Genomic DNA, 23950 nt, shown 5'->3' with positions numbered 1-23950 from the left:
GCCTTGACAGACCCCAAATCCCTAGATAGATCTAGATGCCACATGTCATCCATATAGGGCCTTCCTAATGCAACATTTCACCCCTCTCTTGGGATGCATTTAATTCCTTGCCCCTAGGCACAATCTTTGCACTAGGCCCTTGGCCTCAGATCTATCTAGTCTGGTGCTATCAGCCCTCACCTAGGACCTTGACATTAATCCCTCCCGATCATTTACATAAAGCGCAAACACATATATTACAAAGATAGATCCTATAAGGGAAATGTCGACTGATTCTTCCGAGGTCATGCTACCTCGGCTAGAGCGTAACATTCCTTCCCTCTTCAGACATCAGCGTCCTCGATGATAAAGTCTGGGAACACTCTCCGCAACTGATATACGGATTCCCAGGTAGCTTCGGATAGAGGCTGACCATGCCATGCAACCAACACCGTGGGTATCTTCCGATTTCGTATTTGCATTGTTCCTCGGTCCAGGATTCTTGTTGGTTTGCGCCTTGCAATATCCTCTATCTCCTGAAACAAAACCACACCTTCGATTAGTGAGTCACCAGTATGTAAAAATTTCTTTAAACGTGAAACATGAAAAACCGGGTGCACCTTACACCCCTGTGGCAATTCTAATTTATAGGCTACACTGCCTATTCTCTTTAGAATTAACCACGGCCCACAGTATCGAGGTGATAACTTAGCACACTCTCCTGAAGTCAACGACTTCGAGTGCGAAGGAATTCTGAGAAAAACTTTTTCTCCTTCTTCAAATACTCTTATAGACCGATTTTCATCCGCATACACCTTGGCTCTATCCATAGCCTGGCGGATATTAGCTCTCGCAAGTGCTAGCATCTCCAGCATCTGAACTACAAAGTTCGCGGCACTAGGCACTTTCTGAGGCACTCCAACTATAGTTGGATTGGCTGGCCTATAACCATAGTTCAGCTCAAACGGACTGAACCCAGTAGATGAATGTTTCCTATCATTGTAGGCAAACTCCAACAATGGCAACCACTTGTCCCATGTATGTTGCCTCAATGACACATATGCTCTCAGCATATCCTCTAAAGTGTGGTTGACTCTCTCCGTCTGACCATCCGTCTCAGGATGATCCCCACTACTCATTCCCAACTCAGTCCTTAGTGTCTCAAATACCGCTGTCCAAAAGTGACCGGTAAACCTGACATCTCTGTCTGACACTATGGATCTAGGCAATCCATGCAGACGAAATATATGTCTAATAAACAACTCCGCTACTTGCGGGGCACTAATAGACTCTCTAGTCGGAATGAAGTGAGCCATCTTGGTTAGACGATCAACCACCACAAGGATAGAATTATACCCTCCTTGTGTTGCAGGTAGTCCTACAATAAAATCCATGGAAATGCTCTCCCACTTGCTTAGTGGTATTTCCAAGGGCTGTAAAAGTCCGGGTGGCTTCACCCGCTCGGCCTTACTTACCTGACACGAGAAACACCGTGTCACATATTCATGAATATGCTTTTTCATCTTTGGCCAAAAGAAATCTCGCTTCACGAGATCATATGTCTTCTCGACACCTGGATGTCCCGCACACGGGCTATCATGGCATTGTCGAATGACTCTCTGCCTGAGATCATTCTGACCAGGTACTACCACCTTGCCATTTCTAACTAGCATACCATCCCTTATGGTATATCTTGCATAAGTTTGGCCTTTTCTGGATGCCAGGTCATCCTTTTCATTTTCCCCGGGTTTTAACACATGAGCCTTAGGCCATAAGCTCTGGACAAACTCGTCCACTTTTTGAGTTTCTCTTATCTCGGTCATTAGAGCACTCTCTAATACCGTGAAACTCAGGTTGTGCATAATGCGAGACAACGCATCAGCTACCTTATTGTCTTTTCCTCTTCGGTACCGAATCGTTAGATTAAATTCCTGCATGAGCTCTGCCCACCTAGCTTGGCGGCCCCTCAAGTCAGGCTGTTTACAGAAATGTTTCAGAGTATCATGATCCACATCCACATAAAACTCTGAACCATACAGATAATGCCTCCATGTTTTCAAAGCATGGATAACATCATACAACTCCAATTCATGAGTTGGCCAATTCCTTTGAGAGGGAGAAAGCTTCTTGCTTTCAAAGGCTACTGGCCTTCCCTCTTGAAGGAGGACTGCTCCTACCGCAATGCCACTTGCATCGGTTTCTAGGAACAACGGTTTCTGGGGATCAACTATTTTTAACACCGGTCCTAAGACCACAGCTTGTTTTATGGTGTTAAAACTTTCTTGTTGATTCTGTCCCCAAATAAAAGGTACTTTATCTGAGGTCAGATCAGTCAATGGCGATACTATTCCGGAATATCCTTTGATATGCCTTCTATAAAACTGGACAAATCCCAAGAATGATCGCAACGCGGTCAGAACGCGGTCAGACTCTGAGGGATTGGCCAACTTAGTATCGCAGCCACTTTCTTCGGATCCATTTCTACCCCCTGTGGAGTAATTATGAACCCTAAGTACTCAAGCCTAACCATACACAGTATAGTTTTCTTTTTATTCACGTAAAGACTGGCTTTCCTCAAAGTACTGAACACTATCCTTAAGTGTTCACGATGCTCAGTAATACTCTTACTGAATATCAGGATATCGTCAATAAAATGTACTACGAACTTTCCGATATACGGACGTAGTAAATCATTCATAAGCATGACGAAGGTCGCTGGAGCATTGGTAAGTCCGAAGGGCATTACCAAAAACTCATAATGACCAAACCTGCTTCTAAAAGCGGTTTTATGCACATCCTCAGCTCTAATCCGGATCTGATGATAGCCGCACTTAAGATCTATCTTGCTGAAAATCACGGCTCCATGTAATGCATCTAGCAAATCATCAATCCGAGCCATCGGATACCTGTGCTTAACAGTGATATTATTCAATGCTCTGTAATCTATACAGAGGCGAAACGTATCATCCTTTTTCCTCTTTAATATCACTGGTGAAGCAAAAGGTGAGAAACTTGGTTGAATCTGCCCCAACTTGAGGTATTCTTCCAGTTGCCTACGCACCTCCGCTTCTTCAGTAAAACTCATTCTATAGGGAGGTCTATTTACAGGTTCTGCCCGCGGGATCAGTTCAATCTTATGCTGAACTTTCCGTTCTGGAGGTAACCCATAAGGTAGTTCATCCCTAAAACATTCAGAGAACTCCTCTGTTATAAGGTTAGCCAACTTGGCCATCTCATCACTTTGCATAACATCAGTGCTAACCGAAGACTCATCCACCGACTCTACCGATGCTGTGCAAAGGTATAAAAACTCTACTTGAGCCTTTCTGATTTCCATCACGGAAATCAACGGTCCCTGAGGTATATTTCTTTCACCTCGCAAGACATAAAGCACATCATTCATCTTGAATTGATATACGTGCTTTTTCCAATCAATGGCTGGATTCTTCCTAGAATGCCACGCCATTCCCAGGGCTATGTCCGCATGAGCAAGCTTGGTTATTTCAAAATCAAGCTTCTCAGCATAGTCCTGAATCCGAAGCTCCAACTGGTAACCCTTTGGTCCCATACTTCAGTTGAACTTCCATCAGCCATCCTGACTGTATACGCATAGTCAGATGGACTTGTCTTTAATTTCAGCCTCTTCACGAGCTTGGAGTTAATCACATTGTGAGTTGACGCTGAGTCAAACAACACAATGACATCATGACTGGCCACTTGCCCTTTCATTTTGATTAACTCCGTATCATTGAAGGCTGTATACCCCGTTGCTGCGGGCTTAGATAGGATGTTATCAGGTGCACTCGTCACTAACTTAGTAACAGACACACAGAACAAACAAGGTACTAACCTCTGAGAAGATCCCGCTAGCTGAATCTGCATCTCTTCCGCTCTGGGACTTCCCTGCATCTCCACGTCGCACTCTAAGATCACCATCTCAGCCATCCGACGATCTTTATTACGTGGACAATCTCTCCACTGATGAGGTTGAAGGCAACCGAAGCATAAGCCTTCTCTCCTCGCTTTTTCCCTTTGTTCAGGGTTCAAGGGAGACTTAGACCAAGCCCGGGCTGCCATTGGAGTTACTTTTCTCTTCACTCCAATGGTGGTACTTGGTTTAGGAGTTTCAGCCGGTCTCGCCTGCTTGGCTTGACCACTCGGCTGCGAACCACTCCCTCTACTAGCCCACTTCTTCTTAAACCCAGACTTCTTCGGATACCCATATTGGGTTCCGACCTGTGCAAACCCACTTGGCTTGCTGCCCTTGGCATCCTCGTAGTTCAGGGCTATAGCTATTGCATCATCTAGCGTGTTCGCGTACTTAGCCCGAACTTCCATTTTTATTCGATCATTCAACCCAAATATGAAATCTTTCACTTGGATTGATTGAGGCAGGGGTTCGTCAACCTTCATTACACTCTCTCGAAACTTATTAGTGTATTCTGCCACTGATAAATTTCTCTGACGAAGGTTCCTATATTGATCCCAAGCTCGGGATGCCTCGTCAGGAGGTAAGAAGTGTTTCCTGAACTCTCTTTTAAACCCCTCCTAGGTAGTGGATGCTATGCCATCTTTTTGTTGTTTAATCCACCACCGATCCGCTGCCTCACTAAACATATGGGTGGCCTCGCGGATCTTTTTGATGTCATTTCTGATCTCACAAATGGCGAACGCCTCGTCCCATTTGTGTAACCAGGTCTCAATGACATCGGAGCTACGGTCGTTCATCCGACCAGAATACTTTTCCGGTCTGTAATTGGCAATATTTGGCACTTTAGCCTTCCTAGGCTCGACCGTATGGACACTAGACTCTAGTTCCATTGGAGCCTTTCCCTTCTCTTCTCGAGAAGGTCTGGCAGACATACTCTGTAGTACTCTCCTAAGTTCAGATTGCCCTGCGTTGGCTTGTAATTGCTGCGCTAACAACTGTTGCAAGGCATCCTCCAGCAATGCAATCCTGCCAGATAAAGTGTGAGCTACTGGGCGCGATCCCTGCTGGGTCGGCCGGACTCCTGATTCACCAGGGTCCCTCCTGGAAGCCCCTTCTTCTGCTTCCATTTAGTTCAATAGGTGTTTTGTTTTGGGGTTTTTTTTTTTTTTTTTTTTTTTTAAACACCCCTAGAACACTGTAATCACAAACTGACACAATTCAGGGTACTGACACTCTGAACACAATTCCCTATACTAGGGAATTCCTGCAATCCCACATTCACACTGATCACGCATTTAATACAGGCATGTATCACATATGGCGCTTTTCCCTATACTAGGGAAATTCCTGCAGTCTAATTCTAACTGAAGCACACAGGCATCTGCACAGGCATCATATGTCCCTATAACATCGTAGACCGTAAACTCTATGCAAGCGGAGCATCAGCAAATTGACTCAAAAGAAGAAAACACAGAATTGACACAAGTGACAGAGAGCTCCCTGGTCTATGAACTCGTTCACCAGTTAGGCCCGCGAGATAGTCACAAATACAGATGTCCACGAAACCTGCTCTCTGTATGAGGGACTCAGGTCAAAACTCTGTCACGGATCAGCCCTCCACGTACTGCCTGCTTGTGAATGATACGTGTCTGTCAAAACCTTTGTAATCTCTGAGTTACTGATCGGCGCCGTGCCTTCAGAGGTCCCTGTTCCGTCAGGGTTACGGGAACCCTGCTCTCCGTTCCAGTCGATGACGATCTTTCAGCCCTTGGACTAATCACTTGCGCTAACGATCTACTCTCCGTCGTTCTGCGCCAATCTCCAGCTAAGCCCGTGAGCTATCTCCGTCGAGAGTGCGCTGCACAGCGACGTTGCGATCGACGCGTCACCTCACCAACAGTCTGGAATCTCCAGTTGAGCGCTGATCGATCCTTTCATTAGACCCACGAACTATCACGCGCCACCTGTCTGCGCTCTGGTCTTTCGACGACCGTCAACTTCACTCCACGCTCACGTTGGACTTCTTGTCCAAGCCACAGATCCCTTCTCGCTGTTCGTCGTCACCGTCGGGTGATTCGCCACCAACGCTCACCCACGCTCCATACCTTTCCCCTTCGTAACCTTCAGCTCTGATACCAACTGTCAAACTTTTTCTTCACTATCTCTGATCTCACTACAGATATCACGGGAGTAGCACCTTACTTTACCTCCCAGCCAACTCTGCCAAGACTCACAAGCAAGAGAGAGAGAGCTGTCATCGAAATCACGTCAAAAAAAACAATTCTTCACTTCTCTCACTAGCCTTGACAGACCCCAAATCCCTAGATAGATCTAGATGCCACATGTCATCCATATAGGGCCTTCCTAATGCAACATTTCACCCCTCTCTTGGGATGCATTTAATTCCTTGCCCCTAGGCACAATCTTTGCACTAGGCCCTTGGCCTCAGATCTATCTAGTCTGGTGCTATCAGCCCTCACCTAGGACCTTGACATTAATCCCTCCCGATCATTTACATAAAGCGCAAACACATATATTACAAAGATAGATCCTATAAGGGAAATGTCGACTGATTCTTCCGAGGTCATGCTACCTCGGCTAGAGCGTAACAGGCAATGGTTCAACTTGGCTGTATTTCATATTTGTGAGATAATAGAGTCAATTACACTGCCCTTTGTCGATCAAAGGCCGGTTACACTTTCTTCCTAGCCTATAGAATTTATGGGTAGGATCTCAGGATGATGCTTTTTTCCCCTCTCGGAGGTGACTGCTACAGTTGAAGGATAGTGTTTGGGAGACCATAGCTAGCATCACCCCCTCAAACATCTAGGTGCCTCGTAGGCAGCTTGGTGATGGGGGGCCAATAAGTCTCTCCGTTAGCCCCTCTCATTGCCATCCGACATGACATTATCTACACACTCCATGCCATCTTGGAGAAGGGACTCCCGGATTGAGAGTAGCCACCGTTGAACAGCGGGATCATTTTGAACGCGGCGGGATCATTTTGAACAGCGGGATCATTTTTGAAAGGCGGGGCTTGCAGGCATTTTCTATGCTTTATTGGGCAAGGCATTTGTTGGATCTATAGACCTCCACCCTAGCTACTAGCCCATGTTTCAGAGATTCCCTAGGCAATAAGCTGGGGTCTCCAGAAACAAGGTGGTTTCTTTATGATAAGCCAATTTTTTCTTTGTACTTACCCTTATTAGGTCCTCTGGGAAGTTTGATTTGTATGGTGTTTTTCAAGCATTAATAGGGAGTTCTTTTCTCTAGAAAAAAACTCTCTCAACTTATGTGTTTGAGATAGTTTTGCTTGTTTATAGTTTTGAAGCAATTACCTTCAAATTAGCACGTGTTGGACAATAACTAGGAAAATTTTATGACAGGACCACCCCGCCATGGTCGACAATTGTTTGTTGCATGTGGTATATATGCTTATAGTAGGGTAGCATCACTAGTGCTCCCTCATGGTGGGGGGCCTTGGAGAAGCAATGACCTTCTACCACTGGTTGGCTTGATAAATGTGAACAGGAGGGATAATGATACTTGGGTGGCATGAAACTACCATGTGTGTGGGCAGTTAATATTTATTTTCCACTTATAACTAACTCTAACCTTAGTTACATGGGCTAAATGTCTTCTGTCACTCTCATGCCCTAGGTCCCTTTTATGGTAGGTTGACCATGCGAGGCTTGTTAGAGTAGAGGCAATAGACAAAGATCCCAATGGATAAATCACCATGCTAGGGAATTGTGACACTAAGCCTAACATCCACGAGCAATAGACTATTATATATGTGGGTTACTATGTAGTTAGCTAGAAATGAACATATAGAAGTTTTGATTTTGCATGGTAGAAGTAATAAGATCTACGAGACTTTATTTATAAAACTAAGTTTAGAATATACGGATATACCAAGATAGTGTTGTGATCATATAATCTTTTCTAGAAGAAAGAGCTCTAGTCATTAGGGGAGAAATGGGGTCTCAAAAGGGCCACGAATTAGTGTTTCCTAATTTCAAGGGATTAGAAAGTGATTTGAGATATACCAATGAAAGTGCTAGGGCAATGGTATGTTGAGGTGGCATGTTGCATTTACTATGCTAGGTCCATAGGTGGTTTTGATTTGAAAAAGATGGTTTTAGTTTGAAAAAGGGGGGGCAATACCATGAATTTTGGAAAAAAAACCACAACGTTTGGGGAGGGAGCACCATGTGCTGCCATGTGTCCCAAATTTGAAAAGGTGGGAGGGGATCCATTAAAGGCACCCCATAGAAGTCAAAAAAGGCGGCTAGAGGGGAGGGGGTTGCATTTAAGGCGGCTGCAAGGGTCGCACACTGTACAATGTTGTGTAGAGGAGAGAGAAGATGCGCGCGCTTGCCACGTGTACATCCAAAATTTGGGCACCATTTGGGGAAGGGGGACACGCCCACCAAAAAGTAAATGTGCATTTTGGCTACTAGCAGGAATTGAACCTTTGACCACTTCAAAATGGGACCCCCACTCTAACCACTAGGCCATTGAGTCAATTATGTAACTCTTCTCTGCCACGTTTTATATATTCTAATACGACTTTTTGCTACCCTATCAGAACTATTTCCAAAACCATGTATGGTCTATCAAAACCACCTTAGACTCCATTATGACCCCTCCACATAGGATTGGATTATGAAAACTAATCCATTCCTTATGAGGCCCTTTTGAGACCCCAATTCTCCCCTAATGTTTTCTTGAGAAATAGCATTTATGAAAAGGATGAGTTTGAGATGTAGTCCTATCATGGATCTACTATTAATAACATGTGTTTTGTTTGAACTACAGGCTTTGTTGGCTCTTTCCCATGGCTTCCGCATCCGCAGAAAGAGCAGGGTATTCTCAGTATTATGCAGGGTTCCGAGGCTTTTTGTCACCTACAGATATATCGGGGTTGTCGTTTGTAGTATACGTGTAGCTTAGGACCTCGAGTCGTATTCCAGTGAGAGACGTAGGCTTAAGTGTGGTAAGCAAACATAGTGCATGCATCTGTAAAAGGAACGTGCATCATCATGGTTGAGGCAATGAAGGCTTTCACCTGTTGGGGTAAAGGGCAGTGTGTCCACCCACTTGTACAGTGCCCATGTATACTCATATTTATATGATAGAGGAATAAGCTGGAGTAGCTTTTGCTCCACCACTTTTTGGTGTCTCCTTATCTCTTCCTGAGTGCTCCCTTCTTCCCCCTCAACTGGTATCAGAGCCCGGGTGATCTAGCTGAGCGTGCGTGAATGCTTGGAAGCTCAGCAGCTCTGTGGGAGGAAGGAGAAGCTCTGTGGGAAGCTTTGTGGGTGACTTTACTTGCATCCGAGTGTGCAGAGACCTTGGAGGAACCTTTGGGAAAGTCACTTTGTCTTTACGAAGTGGTTTTGAGAGCCTGTTAAGAGCTTTCAAAGAAAAAGTCGTTTTTTGAGCTTTTCCCTGTTCCGTTCGATGACAGAGACTCCGTATTGACTTGTGGAGGCAACTATTGCTTGCTTTTGGTGTCCACATTACTTCAGGAGCTTGGAAACACCTTCATTCTTGAATCTGAGATCATTTCATTGGATTTCTGGCTCTCTGTGTCAGTTCCTGCGTTTTTTGCCGGGTGTTGGAACTCAAGTTTGGAGCAACCATTTGCAGATCTGTCAGTTCCGGTGGACTCAGGAGGTCCTAAAACTTCTATGTTGCTCATCATTCGCACTCCGGTGGAGTTTACAGATAGCTCTGTTTCCAAAAACGTTTTTCAGTCCGTGTGTTGGACCCAGTGATTGAGGCCACGGTTTCCAAAACCGTCTGTCCCATTGCGTTCCGGATGCCCAAAAACCCTTACCTATCAGTTCTTGCGTGATTCGGTGGAGGATTTTCAGAGTTATAAATCTCTGTGTATTCGATTTCGTCTCTCTGTTATGCATTTTTCATACTAAGGTTTTGAAACCTTAGATTTATGCCACATGGCAGTGGATAAGTGTTGACTCCCATTTCTCACTCATCGGTTGGGATTTTGGAGTTCTGGCAGAAGAGAGATATTTGCAGATTTTCTTGCCGAGTCCGATTATGCAATGGCGCCCATGTTTTGAAGCATCTCAGGTTCTATTTTCAGTAGCGCTCATTACCGTGGGACTATGATTTCTTGAGCATACCTTATGCAGATCACTCTGGTTGCAGTAGTTTGAGCAGTGTGCGCAGTTTGAGCAGTAGTTTGAGCAGTGTGTGCGCTCATTCGTGGTATGCATTGGGTTGCAGTGGATGATTTATAGGCCATTTGGATGCATTGCGGTCCTTGTTGGATGCGCTGATAGGCCCAAATTGCCTTGTGGGATGCTATTTTTTATGGACGCTTTGCACATGGATGCTATTTTATGCAAATGGATGTCAAGACAGCTTTCTTGCATGGGGATTTGCATGAGGACATCTACATGGTGCAGCCGGAAGGCTTTGAAGAAAAGGGCAAAGAGCATTTAGTTTGCAAGCTGAAAAAGAGTCTCTATGGTCTTAAGCAAGCACCTAGAGAATGGTATCAGAAGTTTGATGCTTTCATTCGGTCCCAGGGTTTTAGAAGGAGTGAAATTGATCACTGCCTCTACACTAAAAGGGCTAAGGATAGTAGCCTGATAATCCTGGCACTATATGTGGATGATATGCTATTGGCTAGCAAGAATACTTATGAGCTAGATGCATTAAAGGCCAAGTTGCATGAGGCCTTTGATATGAAGGATTTGGGATTTGCAGGTCATATTCTTGGTATGCGCATCACGCGTGATCGGAGTAGGAAACTCCTTTGGCTTTCACAAAAAGAGTATGTTACAAAAGTATTACAACGTTTCAATATGGAGGGGGGGAAGGCAGTGAGTACTCCATTGCCTCCATATGTGAAACTGAGTCATACAGATAGTCCCAAATCAGATGAGGAGAGGGCCATGATGGCCAAGGTTCCTTATGCATCAGCAGTTGGGAGTCTTATGTATGCTATGATAACTACTAGACCAGACATTGCATTTGCAGTGGGAGTTGTTAGCCGGTATATGGCTAATCCAGGAAAAAGGCATTGGGAGGCAGTTAAGTGCATCATGAGGTACATGAAGGGTACCAAGGAGATGTGCATTTGCTTTGGTAAAGGAGACATGCGTGTACTTGGGTACACAGATTCAGACTATGCAGGGCATGTGGATAGTAGGAGATCCACTTCTGGTTATGTGTTCACCTTTGCAGGTGGTGCAGTGTCGTGGATGTCTCGTGCACAGAAGTGCGTGGCTTTGTCTACCACAGAGGCTGAGTATGTTGCAGCCACAGAGGGTTGCAAGGAGGCTATATGGCTTGATCGGCTAGTGGGAGATTTGGGGATTCATACAGGTGTACCGACATTGCATAGTGATTCCATGAGTGCTATTCAGCTAGCACGGAATCCAGTCTTTCATGCAAAGACCAAACACATTGAGGTCAGGTACCATTTCATCAGGGAGGTACTTGAGGACAAGCGCATAGAGCTTGTCAAGGTTCATACAGATGATAACCCTGCAGATATGCTGACGAAGAGTCTACCTAGTCAGCGGTTTGAGTATTGTCGTGTATTGATGGGCATTGGATAGTATGCTCACTGGTTGTTCTCCCTTAAAGGCACATTGTCCTTTAAGTGGGAGGTTGTGGGGGTTAAAGGTCACTGTGCCTTAACCCCAGTTATGTACAATACTCAAACACATATATAAATGAATGAAAAAGAAGATTAGGGTGGTTCTGCACCCACCAAAACTTGTGTGGCTCTCTGTCTCTCTCTCTCCTTCTTCCATTCTTGCTTCCGTTGAGAGCACTCTCATCACCTTCATCGGGGGTTGAGGGATTTAGGAGTTGTTTAAGGGTTAGAGGGAAGTTCAGGGTTTAGAAGGAGGTTCCAAGGTTCAGAAGGAGGTCCAAGGTTTAGAAGGAGGTTCCAAGGTTTAGAGAGAGGTTCCAGAGTTTAGAAGGAGGTTCCAGAGTTTCAGACTTTAGAAGAGATTCCAGGGTTAGAAGGAGGATCCAAGGTTCAGGGTAGAGTACATGGTGGAGAACTCGTCTCCCTCGTAGATCATGGAGATTAAGGGTTGAGGAACTAAGGGTTTAAGGGAAGCATAGCAGTGGGAGAGGAAGAAGGTGTAAGAGCATGGGGGAAAGAAGAGAGAGGAGGGAGGAGGAGGAGGAGGGAGGAGGAGGAGGGAGGAGGAGAAGGAAGGAGGAGAAGGAGGAGGAGGAGGGAGCAAGAGGAGGAGGAGAAAGAAGAAGGGAGAAGGAGGAGGAGGAAGGAGGAGAGGGAGAGGATGGGTTGCAAGGTTGGAGGAGAGGGGAGAAGGAGTTGCAAGGTTGGATATTTGAGACAATTGTTTGGAATAACAAAGTAGAACTCAACACAATGTCCCAAAGAGTGTCGGCTTTATTCCATTATGGGGTATTTAACAAGTTGGAGAGCTTCTCTCTTTGCATGTAGGAATTGTAAGATATTCTCTCTCTACATGTAGAACTTGCATATAGAAGTTGCATGCAAGAGTTGCATGTAGAACTCGCATGTTGCATGTTGTACGTAGGAGTTGCATGTAGAACTCGCATGTCGCATGCTGCATGTTGCATGTAGAAGTTGCATGTAGAACTCGCATGTAGAACATGCATGTAGGAGTTGCATGTAGAAGTTGCAAATAGAACATGCATGTAGGAATTGCATATAGAACTCGCATGTTGAGGATTCCTAAGAGAGATTATTCTTAGCCTTATGCAAGTACAAGCGGAGCTTTGTCGCTACTCTACACACACATTTTGTGCTGCCTAAGTCCATATGTTAGCATAGAGACAAGAGGCTTACATAATTTTTATCGAGTTTCTTTGGTGCTTAGCTAGAGTTCCATTTCTGTCTTGCCACGCATTATGGAATTTGTTTAAGCCCTATCTTCATCTTTGCATTCCAAGTTATCAATCAAAAACTTCCTCAGCTCTATGTTTTGATCCTTTCTTGACCAACTTCCACGATTAATTAATTTGAGACTCTAGGATTCTATAGTTCTTAAGCATTTATCATAGTACAATAATCTTGGATACTGAAAATTTTTGACCCCACTCCACGGAGTCATAGGATCTTGTGGGCGTGTTCTCTACTAGGAAACCTTATATAGACACAATGTGGAAAGTTTTAATGATGACAAGGCTTTATTAGATGAGGGGAAATGGTTGGATGATGGAGACAAACATTGGGATGAAGATATTTAAGTCAGGCCAAAGATACATATAATTTAATTGTAGACCAAGGGTATGCTGAGACATGTTAGGGCCAAAGATATGTCTAAGCCACACAAATCATAGACAAGGGAAAGAATGAATGAGGTCATGGTCACCACGGGAGGTATCTTATCCCAAAGCACATACATACTCGCAATTCACAAGCAATCCATCGTGAACCAAATTACGTATATACAGCTTCTTGGTGCGTTATGTGAAACTAGAGAGTCAAATCTAAACAAAGGATCGGGATCTAATGAGAACCTTGCATACCCTTTACACAAAATAGTGATTTTTGGAGGACTATAATGTGCAACAAATAAAAAGGTCAATTTTTGGTTGGTGTGAATTTTTTGTCAAAAGGGGAATCTGCTTTGGGCTGCATGTGTGTATGCTTTTTTGATAGTCCATTTTCCTCCTTTAGTTCTCATGTGATGCTCTAAGGACCTCACCTAGGTTTCTAACCCACTAGGATAGTAGGGTTTCCCAATTATTGAAAGCATGTGTGAGTTGTCAATGCACATAATCATCATCACTTTTTTCCTCATCGTTCCCAAAGCAAGAGGTCCTTACCGTGCGAAAGCAAAAGAGGCAGTTAATCATGGATTCAAAGATAAAGTATATACTCTTGTTCATTCTGTACATTCTGTGAGAGTTTTCGTTTGCCATTGTTTAAGTCAAGATTTTGATTGCACCTTGCTTTTCCATCCAAATCTATGTGTATACAAATCTCTACCCACGTCTTTCTACAATAGAAAAGAAATGCACATATGCACACACTCATCCATCATAGACCCTCATCTATTCATTTTCATCTTATTTTCACAAGAATATGGGCTAATTTTTCTCAAAGATTTCTTGTAAACTCTTCCAAGCTTGTGAAAAGATGTATTTTATTGGTTATATGCAGAGATTCATGGGAAGGTGTGCAATCACCTTGACACGTGTACTGAAAGAAATTGAGGATGACTTCGAGGTGCAACTTCAAGGAGTTGAATGTGGCAAAATATCACTGCATTTGCAGTGGAGAAATCCATCCCCTTCAGACCCACAATTTTTGTGAGGATTACTATGAAATGTCAATTAAACCTTACAATTTGTAAAGTGATTGCATGCAACGTGATTGTACATACTGAGGAAAAGATAGGACTTCCGTCAATTCTTTGTATAAATCACAAGTAAAGATTTTTTTTTTTTAATATGAAGATCTCTTTCTACATACATGAATTGAGAAAAATAACGTTTTTCGATTATGATTCTTAGTTGGCGTAAATATATATCCATTCCAAAAGAACTCATCATAGTTTACATTATTCTAGATACTTTGGAGATTTGGTATCTACATAAAAAAGGATGTGAATTGTAAGAAAGAGGAAAGACATGTATAGAATCACGTCTCATCCCCTTCACCATATATTATGTAATGCAAAAGACCAACAATACAAAGCCCTATTGTCCACATAGGGCTCCACTAGTATACCATTCACCATCCTAATTAATGATGTCAAGAAGGATACAAATGAGATCCACATGGATGTAATAGCATAAAATTTCATCTTCATTTATGTCACACACTTGCCTAACCCTTTATTTCCATCCAAAAAGAAAATCTTCTACCCTAAGTTGCTCATCTACATATTTTGTGGTGCCAAAAAACTTACTAGTCCATTGAATCACAAAAAGACATAACAATAGTGTGGTGTAGCATTGTCACCAAGGGTGCCTTGGGTTAGGAACTTGGAGATCAAAAGTCATCACTAGTTGTGTGGTAGAGTGACCTTAAGCCCTAGTTTTGCTTGTTAGGATAGTTAGGCTAGTTAGTACTAGCTCTAGTGTAGTTAGTATTAGCCCTAATGTAAGTAATACTAGTACTAATGTAGTTAGTACTGTTATGGATAAATTTGTCTAAGCAAAAAGGCATTAATATGTGTGTGTGTTTGTATGTGTGGCAATAGTATAATAAAATATGGTGTGCATAGGGCCCAAGGTTGAGGTGGCAGGGCATGACCATGTGCCACCCTTCCACGTAAGAGGACCCATAAGGTGTGTTGTACATAATCCATGGTAGTAATATTATAAAATGTAAGGCGGCATGCCTCCTCCATGTGCCACCCCTCCACCTAGGCTGCATTTAGTGAGATATGGCTTAAAGTCCATGGGAGAAGTACTCAAAGTCCATTGGAGAAGTAATATAAAATAGGTGGAGATGGATATTATATTGGGTTATTCCCTCCATATAGGATAGGCCCATGTGGGGGAGGTATAGAAGGTCCAAGAGAGCAAGTTAAATAAAGGAAAAAGTAGGATGAGGTAGCAAGATTCCTTGTGCCAACCCTCTACTTGTCCTCCTAGAGGTTTGAACGTATTATAAAATTGGGAAGAGACCAAGGGAGTATCATAGACTTGAGATATGGGGCTTGATTTATGTGGGAAAATGAGGCAAAGGGTTGTCGCACACAATTGAGAGTACGTACCACATGGGAGACTTTTCCACACACACCATGCATATGGGAGGATGCATTTATTGGGAGAGACCCCCTCTCTTGGCTATAAAAGGAGAGGGCTATTCCTTGATGGGACACGCTCATTCTTGTAAAGCCACCTAGCTAGTACTTTGATTTCTCCCTTCCCTTCCTTTCAAAATAAAGCATGGTCCTCTTCCCTTGATGTCTCCATCTTTACATTCCTCCTCCCATCATGTACAGGCTTCTCTTCCCCCTCTCCCTTTCCCCTCGTGTCATAGTGTCACTCTTCATTCCCTCTAATTCCTTTTCCCCTCCCATATTAACGTTTGGCTCTCACGTTCTCCTTTCCTCTATGGCTCTCGAGCGTCGCCATGCTTAGTCTCTAGCCTCTGGTTTTGATTTCTTTTTCGGCTAATAGAAATGGTGTGGCTGTTGGGATCGAAATCTCCACGGCTAGTGGTGTAAAACCTGGTACTACTGCAACTGGGTGCGGCTTTGCAGCCTCTTCCGTGCACAGTTCTCTACTTTTGCACCTCCAAACTGTGTACCTTCCCTGTCCCTACAGCTGCAAAACCTCCCTGCTTCTACACTTTCAGTGTGCCTCCTTTCTGCTCACGGTTCCTACGTGTATTCTGGCTGGCAAATCTTCTGCTCGTGCCGGTCGCATCTGCATAACTGTAACATATGTGCTCCTTTTGAGTTCCTGCGCGCACATTCGATTCGCATGTCTACTGTGTTCACCCGCACTGTTCACCCGCACGATAGTTTTTTGGGCTCCTGCGTCTTCTGGTCGCGGACAGTTTTCTCGCTTCGTGCGTCTACTGTGTTCACCCGCGCGATAATTTTCTGAGCTCCTACATCTTCTGGTTGCAGACAGTTTTCCTGAGTTTCTGCAAAAGTGTAACAGCAGATCCCGTGCCCCCCTCTCTCTTATCTTCTTCTTCTTCTCTTTCTCTTTCTCTTCTCTTTCTCCTCTCCTCTCCTCTCCTCTCTTTTTATTAAATTAAAGAGTAGGATTTGAACCCAAGACCTCCCCCTTCACAAAAGGGAGACTTATCATTGGGCCAACAAGTTGGAAGTGATGAAAATGTAATGATTTTTGTTTATATATTGAAATCTCGAGAACTGTAACTCTCTAACCGTGGGGAGTTTACTCTTACTGTAAAAAGCAAAAGTACTTCATTTCATGTGCTCTATTCACATCTCCTGCTAGATCGCCGATTTAAAACTTTTCCAAGTCCACTTCATGGACGCACGCCACACGAGGAGGGTGGATATTTATGTCACTTCTCGACGAGTTTCAGGATTTGGTGCTTGGTCCTCTGCTCATTACGGCTACCAATTGGTGAGATCTCTTTCTTGATCTTCATGTCGACCTTCAACGGCTGATTGTCCAATGCATTGTTCAAGGACACGACGGGTGGGATGATACACCGTGGTTGGTTCAAGGTGAAGAACTATTGATACGTTGGGAGAACTTTGACTTTAATTCTACTCATTGTGCAGTGATCGAGCTACTTGCTGCTTCGGAGTTAATTAAAAGGGTGTCCTTCATCAAAGGGTGGGATGCTCCCCAAGCTTGGGGGTAGATTTGGCGCATCTGCTTGTTAATTCCTGTGGATAAGCTCGTCTTGAATGGTTTATTCTCAATCTCACTACAAAGGTTTCTAGGCCTCGGCTTGAATGGTTTATTCTCAATCTCACTACAAAGGTTTCTAGGCCTCGGCTATGGTTGGTAATGTTTCGACCAAGAAATCCATTTGTAGCTAATCAACCTTTTGTGCCTCATTTCGAGCTTCAAGTTGTAATTCTTTTTTGTCTAAAGATAAACTATCAACAAAGGATTGCAAGTTTATTTGGTGCTAAACGTTTGGCTCAAGTGTTGAATTCTCCCCACCCTCTCCTTCTACCTATCTTGGACTTCCGAGAAACTTGGAATGTCCAAATTTTAGTCTTGGTGTGATGACATCTTGGATCCTTCAATTTGATGGAGCTTACAAACCTTCGACCAAGGTTGCTAGCGTGGGTGTGAAGCTCACTTCACCGGGTGGTGAGGAGTATTGTTATCGCCAGTCTGCACCTGCAAGTACATGCAACCAAGCTGAGTACTCGGCACTCATTTTTGGGCTACAAAAGGCACAAGAGCATCGCATCAAGCAACTTGACGTGCAAGGAGATTCTCAACTAGTGTGTGAACAAGTTAGTGGAAGGTGGAAGGTGCGGAGCAAAGGCTTGGTTCCACGACATCAACAAGCATTGGAACTTTGCAACCAATTTGAAGAGATAAAAATTCAGCATATCCAAAATCTAGTTGCTGATTTCTTGGCACGTGAAGCTTGTACTTCAATCACGCATGACGCGAGTGGAAGCACTACTCCAACAAAGCAGCAAGCCACGAAGGAGGGTGATCATTTATAAGGAATGCAAAGGTTGTGGTCAACATGAAACTAAGTGTTGGGCATATTTGATACGAGTTTACCGACTTCGGAAGATCATCAGAAAGGTCCTTAAGGACATTGCTCAAAAGAAGGATGCCAGACCGCACACCCCTTGAAGAAATAGCATGGCGACTACAAGAACTGGAAGAAGCTGAAGGTGATGTGTAAGCCCTCCAACTGTTGGCATTTGTCATGGCATTCTTATTTGCCTTGATGAACAACCTCATGCAGCGCCATGTCTCTAACCCTCACTTGTAAAGATGGATGTGATATCATGAGGGTTGGTCCTTTTAAGATTGTCTATGTGCTATTCTATGCTGAAGATTCTTCCCGTGTAGTATTTCACAATACACCAGTCACACCCTACCCTGCCTATGTGTGCTTTGTGGATGTATCTTCACCCGATTTTCAGTTCAAGCTTCCTCTTTCTATTGTTTGTCCATAGATAAGCCTCGTCTTGCCTCTCTCTTTTCCATCTTCCAAGCGTGGCTGACATTCCCATGTTTTGTGGACAGGTTGAAGAAAATCCAAATGAGTATCTTGTGGCCTTCAAGCGCCGTTGTGTTTCTCTCAACTTTCTTATTGAAGACAGATGGCTGTTGGTTCTTCCCACATTTCTAGAGGGTTTGGCTCAAGTGTGGTATGAGAAGCAGGCCGAAGACGTTCGCCAAAGCTAGCCAAGGTTGACAGTAGCAATGATTGAGTATTTAGGATATTCAAATTGATTTAGACATTCCATATGTAATAACTTTTACTTAGTACAATGCAAGGCAGGGGTATCAGATACAGACCGAAGGCCCATATCATGTTGGAGTGATTCCAACTCCCAACTCCCTTTTTTGTGCATTTTTGTGTCTGACATACAATTTTTATGTACAAAGGAGTAAAAATAACTGCTGGTTTCAACTTCAGCGTTCATTTTTGCTACAAGATATGGATTGTGTATGCTTAGAAGAGGAAAATATTCACATAGTCATGTAAGTGAACCCATATACAATAAGGACTACTTGTTGCCAAGGAGAATGGAAGAGGAAAGTTACCAAGGGACTCAAGATTGACAAAAGAAAGTGGAAGAAAGTGAAGGGAACAAGTGGTGCAATTAATGCCACATCTGATAGGCTATGAGCTACAGATGGTTGAAGGCCTAATTGTTGCCTGAGCCCCCCCTCCTTGCAGACCTCCTTACAAGCGGGGTCCATGAGGCAATGGCAAACCAGCCTGCCAGTATGGCCTTCGCAAGTCCCACACACAAACACCTCGATTGCTAATGGTGATGCCTGGTTTGAAATCTAGACCCCTCACATTGAACAAGCTATAAGTGTCCTCCCCTTCCTACTTGCACATGTTTTAAGGCTCGTCTCGGTGCTCTTGAGCTTCTTTCTTGAAGCTTTTAGCAAAAAGATGAGTCATTAAACCGCCCTCCCATCTTCCCTCCCTCCCTCTTGCAAGCTCCCACCCCCTTTCCTTCTTACTCCTAGCTCCTCACCATGGTGGCAGTCTCCCTCAACTCCCCTCCAGCTCCCCCCCCCCCCTATCTCTCTCTCTCTCTCATGTCCTATTGAAGACCTCTCCCTCTCCTCCATTATCACCACTCTTGTTTTCTTTGTCCATGCTCCTATCTTGGAAACAGCTCAAATTCCAAGCTTGATCATCGACAAATTGAGCACAAGCTCTAGTAAGCCTAGATATTGAATCCATTCATTCAATAGCATTGCTTCAAGACTCGCTCCTATAGATAGCAATCGAGAGACAGCTATATAAGAATAGGATCAACAACAATGGACAATTGGAAAATACCTTTCAAATAGAGAAAGAACTTTTTTATTGCTCGCCCAAAATATGTACTCCCCTTTGAATCTAAAATCAAAATTCAATTACATTAGTCTCCTCCCCCGTGTGTGAATTGAAAAAAATAATGTAAGTTAAATGCCCCCCCCCAAGATTCAAAAATTATCCTAACTTTTTTTTAAATAAATAAAAAAAGATAGTTAAAAGTAAATCAAACAAAGACACTATATATAAAGTTAATATGAAAATAGTACAGGGCTGTCTCACCAAGAGACACTAGACTTATCAAGCATCTTACAGACTAACATCACGATATCATTCCCTCCAAGCACTTGCAGCACTCCTAGCACTCATTCCATTATCACTTTAGCAAAATCCATCTTGAAAGGTTGAATACTTTATAATTTCTACCAATCCATGTGACTGTTAAAGTAATACCTCTGGTAATCTGAAAATTTTCATACTAAACAACAATGAAAATTCTTTTGATCATGTAATAATGCCTATTTCCACTTGATTTACACCTCAACATTAGCTTCATGTAACCATTTCAAGACAACCCACTAAAGCACTCGAGATTCAAGATAGTCCCACAATAGATGATAGTGAGATTCTACCACCCTCCCAGTGTCTGCACACATCGGATTAATGTCAAGCCATCTTGCTAACTCCCTCTTACAAGCAGATTACTTATCACCATGCGCTAGAGCATGAAGTTATCCTTTTGAAGGAGTGGCCCTCCAATCGTGCCAGAGCATAAAGTCATCCTTTTGAAGGAGTGGCCCTCCAATCGTGCCAGAGCATAAAGTCATCCTTTTGAAGGAGTGGCCCTCCAATCGCGCCAAAGCATGAAGTTATCCTTTTGAAGGAGTGGCCTATCCTTTTGAAGGAGTGGCCCTTCAAGCACGTCTAAATCTCATTGTCCAAATACTCTTGCCAGCAAAAGAAGCTATTTAATTCCGTCTATTCTTAACTTTCTGAAGGTATTATTTTCAATGATCACTCCAATATCGACAAATTCAGATACTAAGAGCCTTCACCTTTGCATTAACCCATCCATTTAGACCAAGCATCTTTGTCTTCCAAGAACTTGTCGGCCAACTTTCCTTAATATTTTCAATCACAGCACATAGGAAATTCCTTTCCCGCCTACGACAAACCAAACCTAAGCTACAACTGCATTGATATCGACTACTAATATCCCACATATCTTCAAAGCATTTGATCTCCTTCTTATGCTCAGTGCCATTTTTCAAAACTATTGGTTTTCTATCAACAAATGGAACCTTTGCCAGCCATACCAAAAACTCAATCGGAGCATCTCCCATCAAGGATCTTCCTCCTCCATTCTTCTTGTGTGAGCTAAAGAAAAGAACATCTTTCCACCTAATATCCTTTCCTTTAAAGCCTGCAGCACCGCTCATAGAAATCCACCATCGAACTAATATTCACCATGGCTGAGCAGGGAGAACCTTCATTACCCATTGAGCACTTAGTCTTCTTGATTTACTTCTAAAATCTTCTAACCCCAATCCTCCCATTTCTTTTGGAAGTGTAATCATACTCCAACTAATGACATGATATTGTTGTTACCACAAGAAATATCGAGCAATCTTCTCCACCTTGACTAGTGAAGACTTTAAAAAAGGCATCATTGAGTATACATATATAATGTAGAGGACAGTCACTATCAACCTTCCAAAAAATGAGGGTCTCTTATGCTTCCATTTATCAAACTTGTCCTTCATTTTCTCAATAAACCACTCAAATCTCTATTGCATAGTAATCCCAATCCCCACTCGGGGCATCCTAAGTATCTTATTGTTTTTTCGACTTGTACCCATTTAAGTTGAGCTAATGAGTTCATTTTGGATGACTTCTCCAACCAATCCATAGCACAGTAGTTTACTTCATTGATCCTTAAACTTGATACTACTAAAAATTCTTGATAGATTTGCATTAATGCTTGAATTGATTCAAGCATCAACCTCTGGCATGTTGCTATGTCATCGGTAAAAAATTGAGTGCAATGAACACTATTATCTAATAAATGTAGGCCTTTAATGCTGCCACTAGACTGGGCTATCTCAATCTGCGTTAGCAATGGCTCTATGATCATTGCAAATAACAAAGATGCAATCGGGCACCCCTATCTGACTGACTACCTCACATCAAAGCTCCCATGCAAATACATGTTCAAGGAGAAAGTCCATGAAGAATTAGAGAAGCATATAGGCACCCTATCTGCCAGACTACCCTAGATCACAGCTCCCATGAAAATACCCATTCAAGGACAAGGTTGATGAGAAATTAGTGAGAAGCATACAGGTTATAGAAACATATTCACCCCCAAAACCCAACTTCTCAAGGGTTCACAGAATGAACTCCTAGCTTATGTGATCGTATGCCTTCTAAAGATCTATATTGATTAGCGTGAAGTTCTTGTTCTACACAAATGCATAAAATAGTGTTAAGTACTACCTCATTTATGTTTCCGCCACGAATAAATCCGAACTGATTTGGGTGCATGAACCAAGCAAGCAAGAACTTGATACTTATAGCAAAGATTTTTGCAAGTATCTTGTAAACCACATTCAAGAGTTCCAAAGGTCTCAAATCCTTACGGGAGAGTCTAGAAGGGCTCTTTGGGATGAGCTTTATTGTCCCATTGTTAATATCATGCAAGAATTCATGATGATGGACCATACAATTGAGTACCAAAGTCAAGTCTGTTCCACATCATTCCTGATGATGCTAATAGAACTCTACTGGGACTCTGATCTTTACCTTTTGCCATCGCAAAGATTGTAGCCTGCACCTCAGGCTTAGATATAGATCATTGAAGCATAGCAGCCTTGTGGAGTAGAAGAACCTCATATAGGAATCTGTTAACTCTATCATCATGATCTGTAACTTTTTCTGGCTTCCATCCTACAATGCATGCTAAATGTTTGACAAGTTCATTAGCAGTCTCATCCTCATAATTTATTTCATGATGTTCGTTGTCAAGCAAAATAGTACTTTGCTCTCGTTGCTACTTATCCTTCATAGCTTTGAGATTCAGAGTGCAGTCTCTGTCTAACCTTATAAAGCTCAATACTCATCAAAAAATCCTCTAGATTGCATCTCAATGTTGATAAAATTGGATTATTTGGTGAAGATTCCATTGCTGCAACAACAGACATAAAAGCCTTGTCTACCAGGGGTTTGTGCAATCTTCTGATCCTAGTGTTAACTTTGATCCTCTTTTTTGAAAACTGCCTTCACGGCATCTATGCATTTTTGCCACCGATCCATCATGTTTGTGCCACATTCTTTAGCTTTTGCCATTCATTCTTCACCTGTATCTCAACATCTAGGGCTCCAAACAAGCTGACATTGGAATGAGCCTACATTCTTTAGCTTTTTTCCATTCATTCTTTGCCTGCATCTCAACATCTAGGGCTCCAAACAAGTTGACATTGGAATGAGCCCGCAAATTATTGGCCTAATTTCTTTTAACACAAAGGAAAACATATGATCATATGAAAGATGCTAGTACATTATCTCTGCCTTACCTCTTTCGATCTATCCATCTTCCCTGCAAGGTAAGATAGAATCGGTCCAATATTGTGCCCCTCCATTCTTTGCCCTTTTGTTTGCTCATTATGTGATTGGACTGCAACCTATCTAATTCCGTTATTCTTTCATTCTAGTCTCTAAAGGCAAGCACTAGTCTCTTTGCCATTCATTCTACTAAATTCTTCCACAAACGACCTCCATCTCTTGATAAGCACGGAGCATAAATTGAAACCAATTTCAAAATCTCTCCATGGATGTCGATATCGACAACTACAACAAACCTTCCTTCCGGATCTTTCTAGACAAGTTGTAGTTTAGTCATAGGTCCCTCTGCAACCACGATTAGGGCAACTACTAAATGCCTCATAATGAGAAACTCATGGGGAGCCTCTAAGGCTTATTACCAAGCTTGATTTCTTGCAGGCCAAGATGTTGGAAATTGGAGGATAGAATCTCTCACACCTCTATTCGACCTTCAGCTCAAAGTACACTCGAAAACACTCACAAATAGAGATCTATGTAGACAGCAAGAGAGAGAG

At 43.0% G+C, this 23950-nt stretch overlaps 1 protein-coding gene across 1 annotated transcript in view; it reads left to right on the top strand.

The window, feature by feature from the left end:
• Positions 1-14290, top strand: part of LOC147883296 (synaptotagmin-5-like) — an 82776-nt gene extending 68486 nt beyond the window's left edge. The window contains exon 13 of the mRNA XM_087399886.1: positions 14070-14290. Within this exon, the coding sequence (XP_087256012.1) occupies positions 14070-14222 (153 nt within the window). The 3' untranslated portion in view covers positions 14223-14290. The remainder of the gene's footprint in view (positions 1-14069) is intronic.
• Positions 14291-23950: the final 9660 nt, after the last annotated feature.

Source organism: Dipteris shenzhenensis, chromosome 28 (genome assembly GCF_047967505.1).
Source record: "Dipteris shenzhenensis isolate YYH24624 ecotype China chromosome 28, Dip_SZ_1.0, whole genome shotgun sequence".
In the NCBI taxonomy this organism is placed as follows: Eukaryota; Viridiplantae; Streptophyta; class Polypodiopsida; order Gleicheniales; family Dipteridaceae; genus Dipteris; species Dipteris shenzhenensis.
Note: the sequence above shows the minus strand (reverse complement) of the source record. Positions and strands in the feature narration are given on the sequence as shown.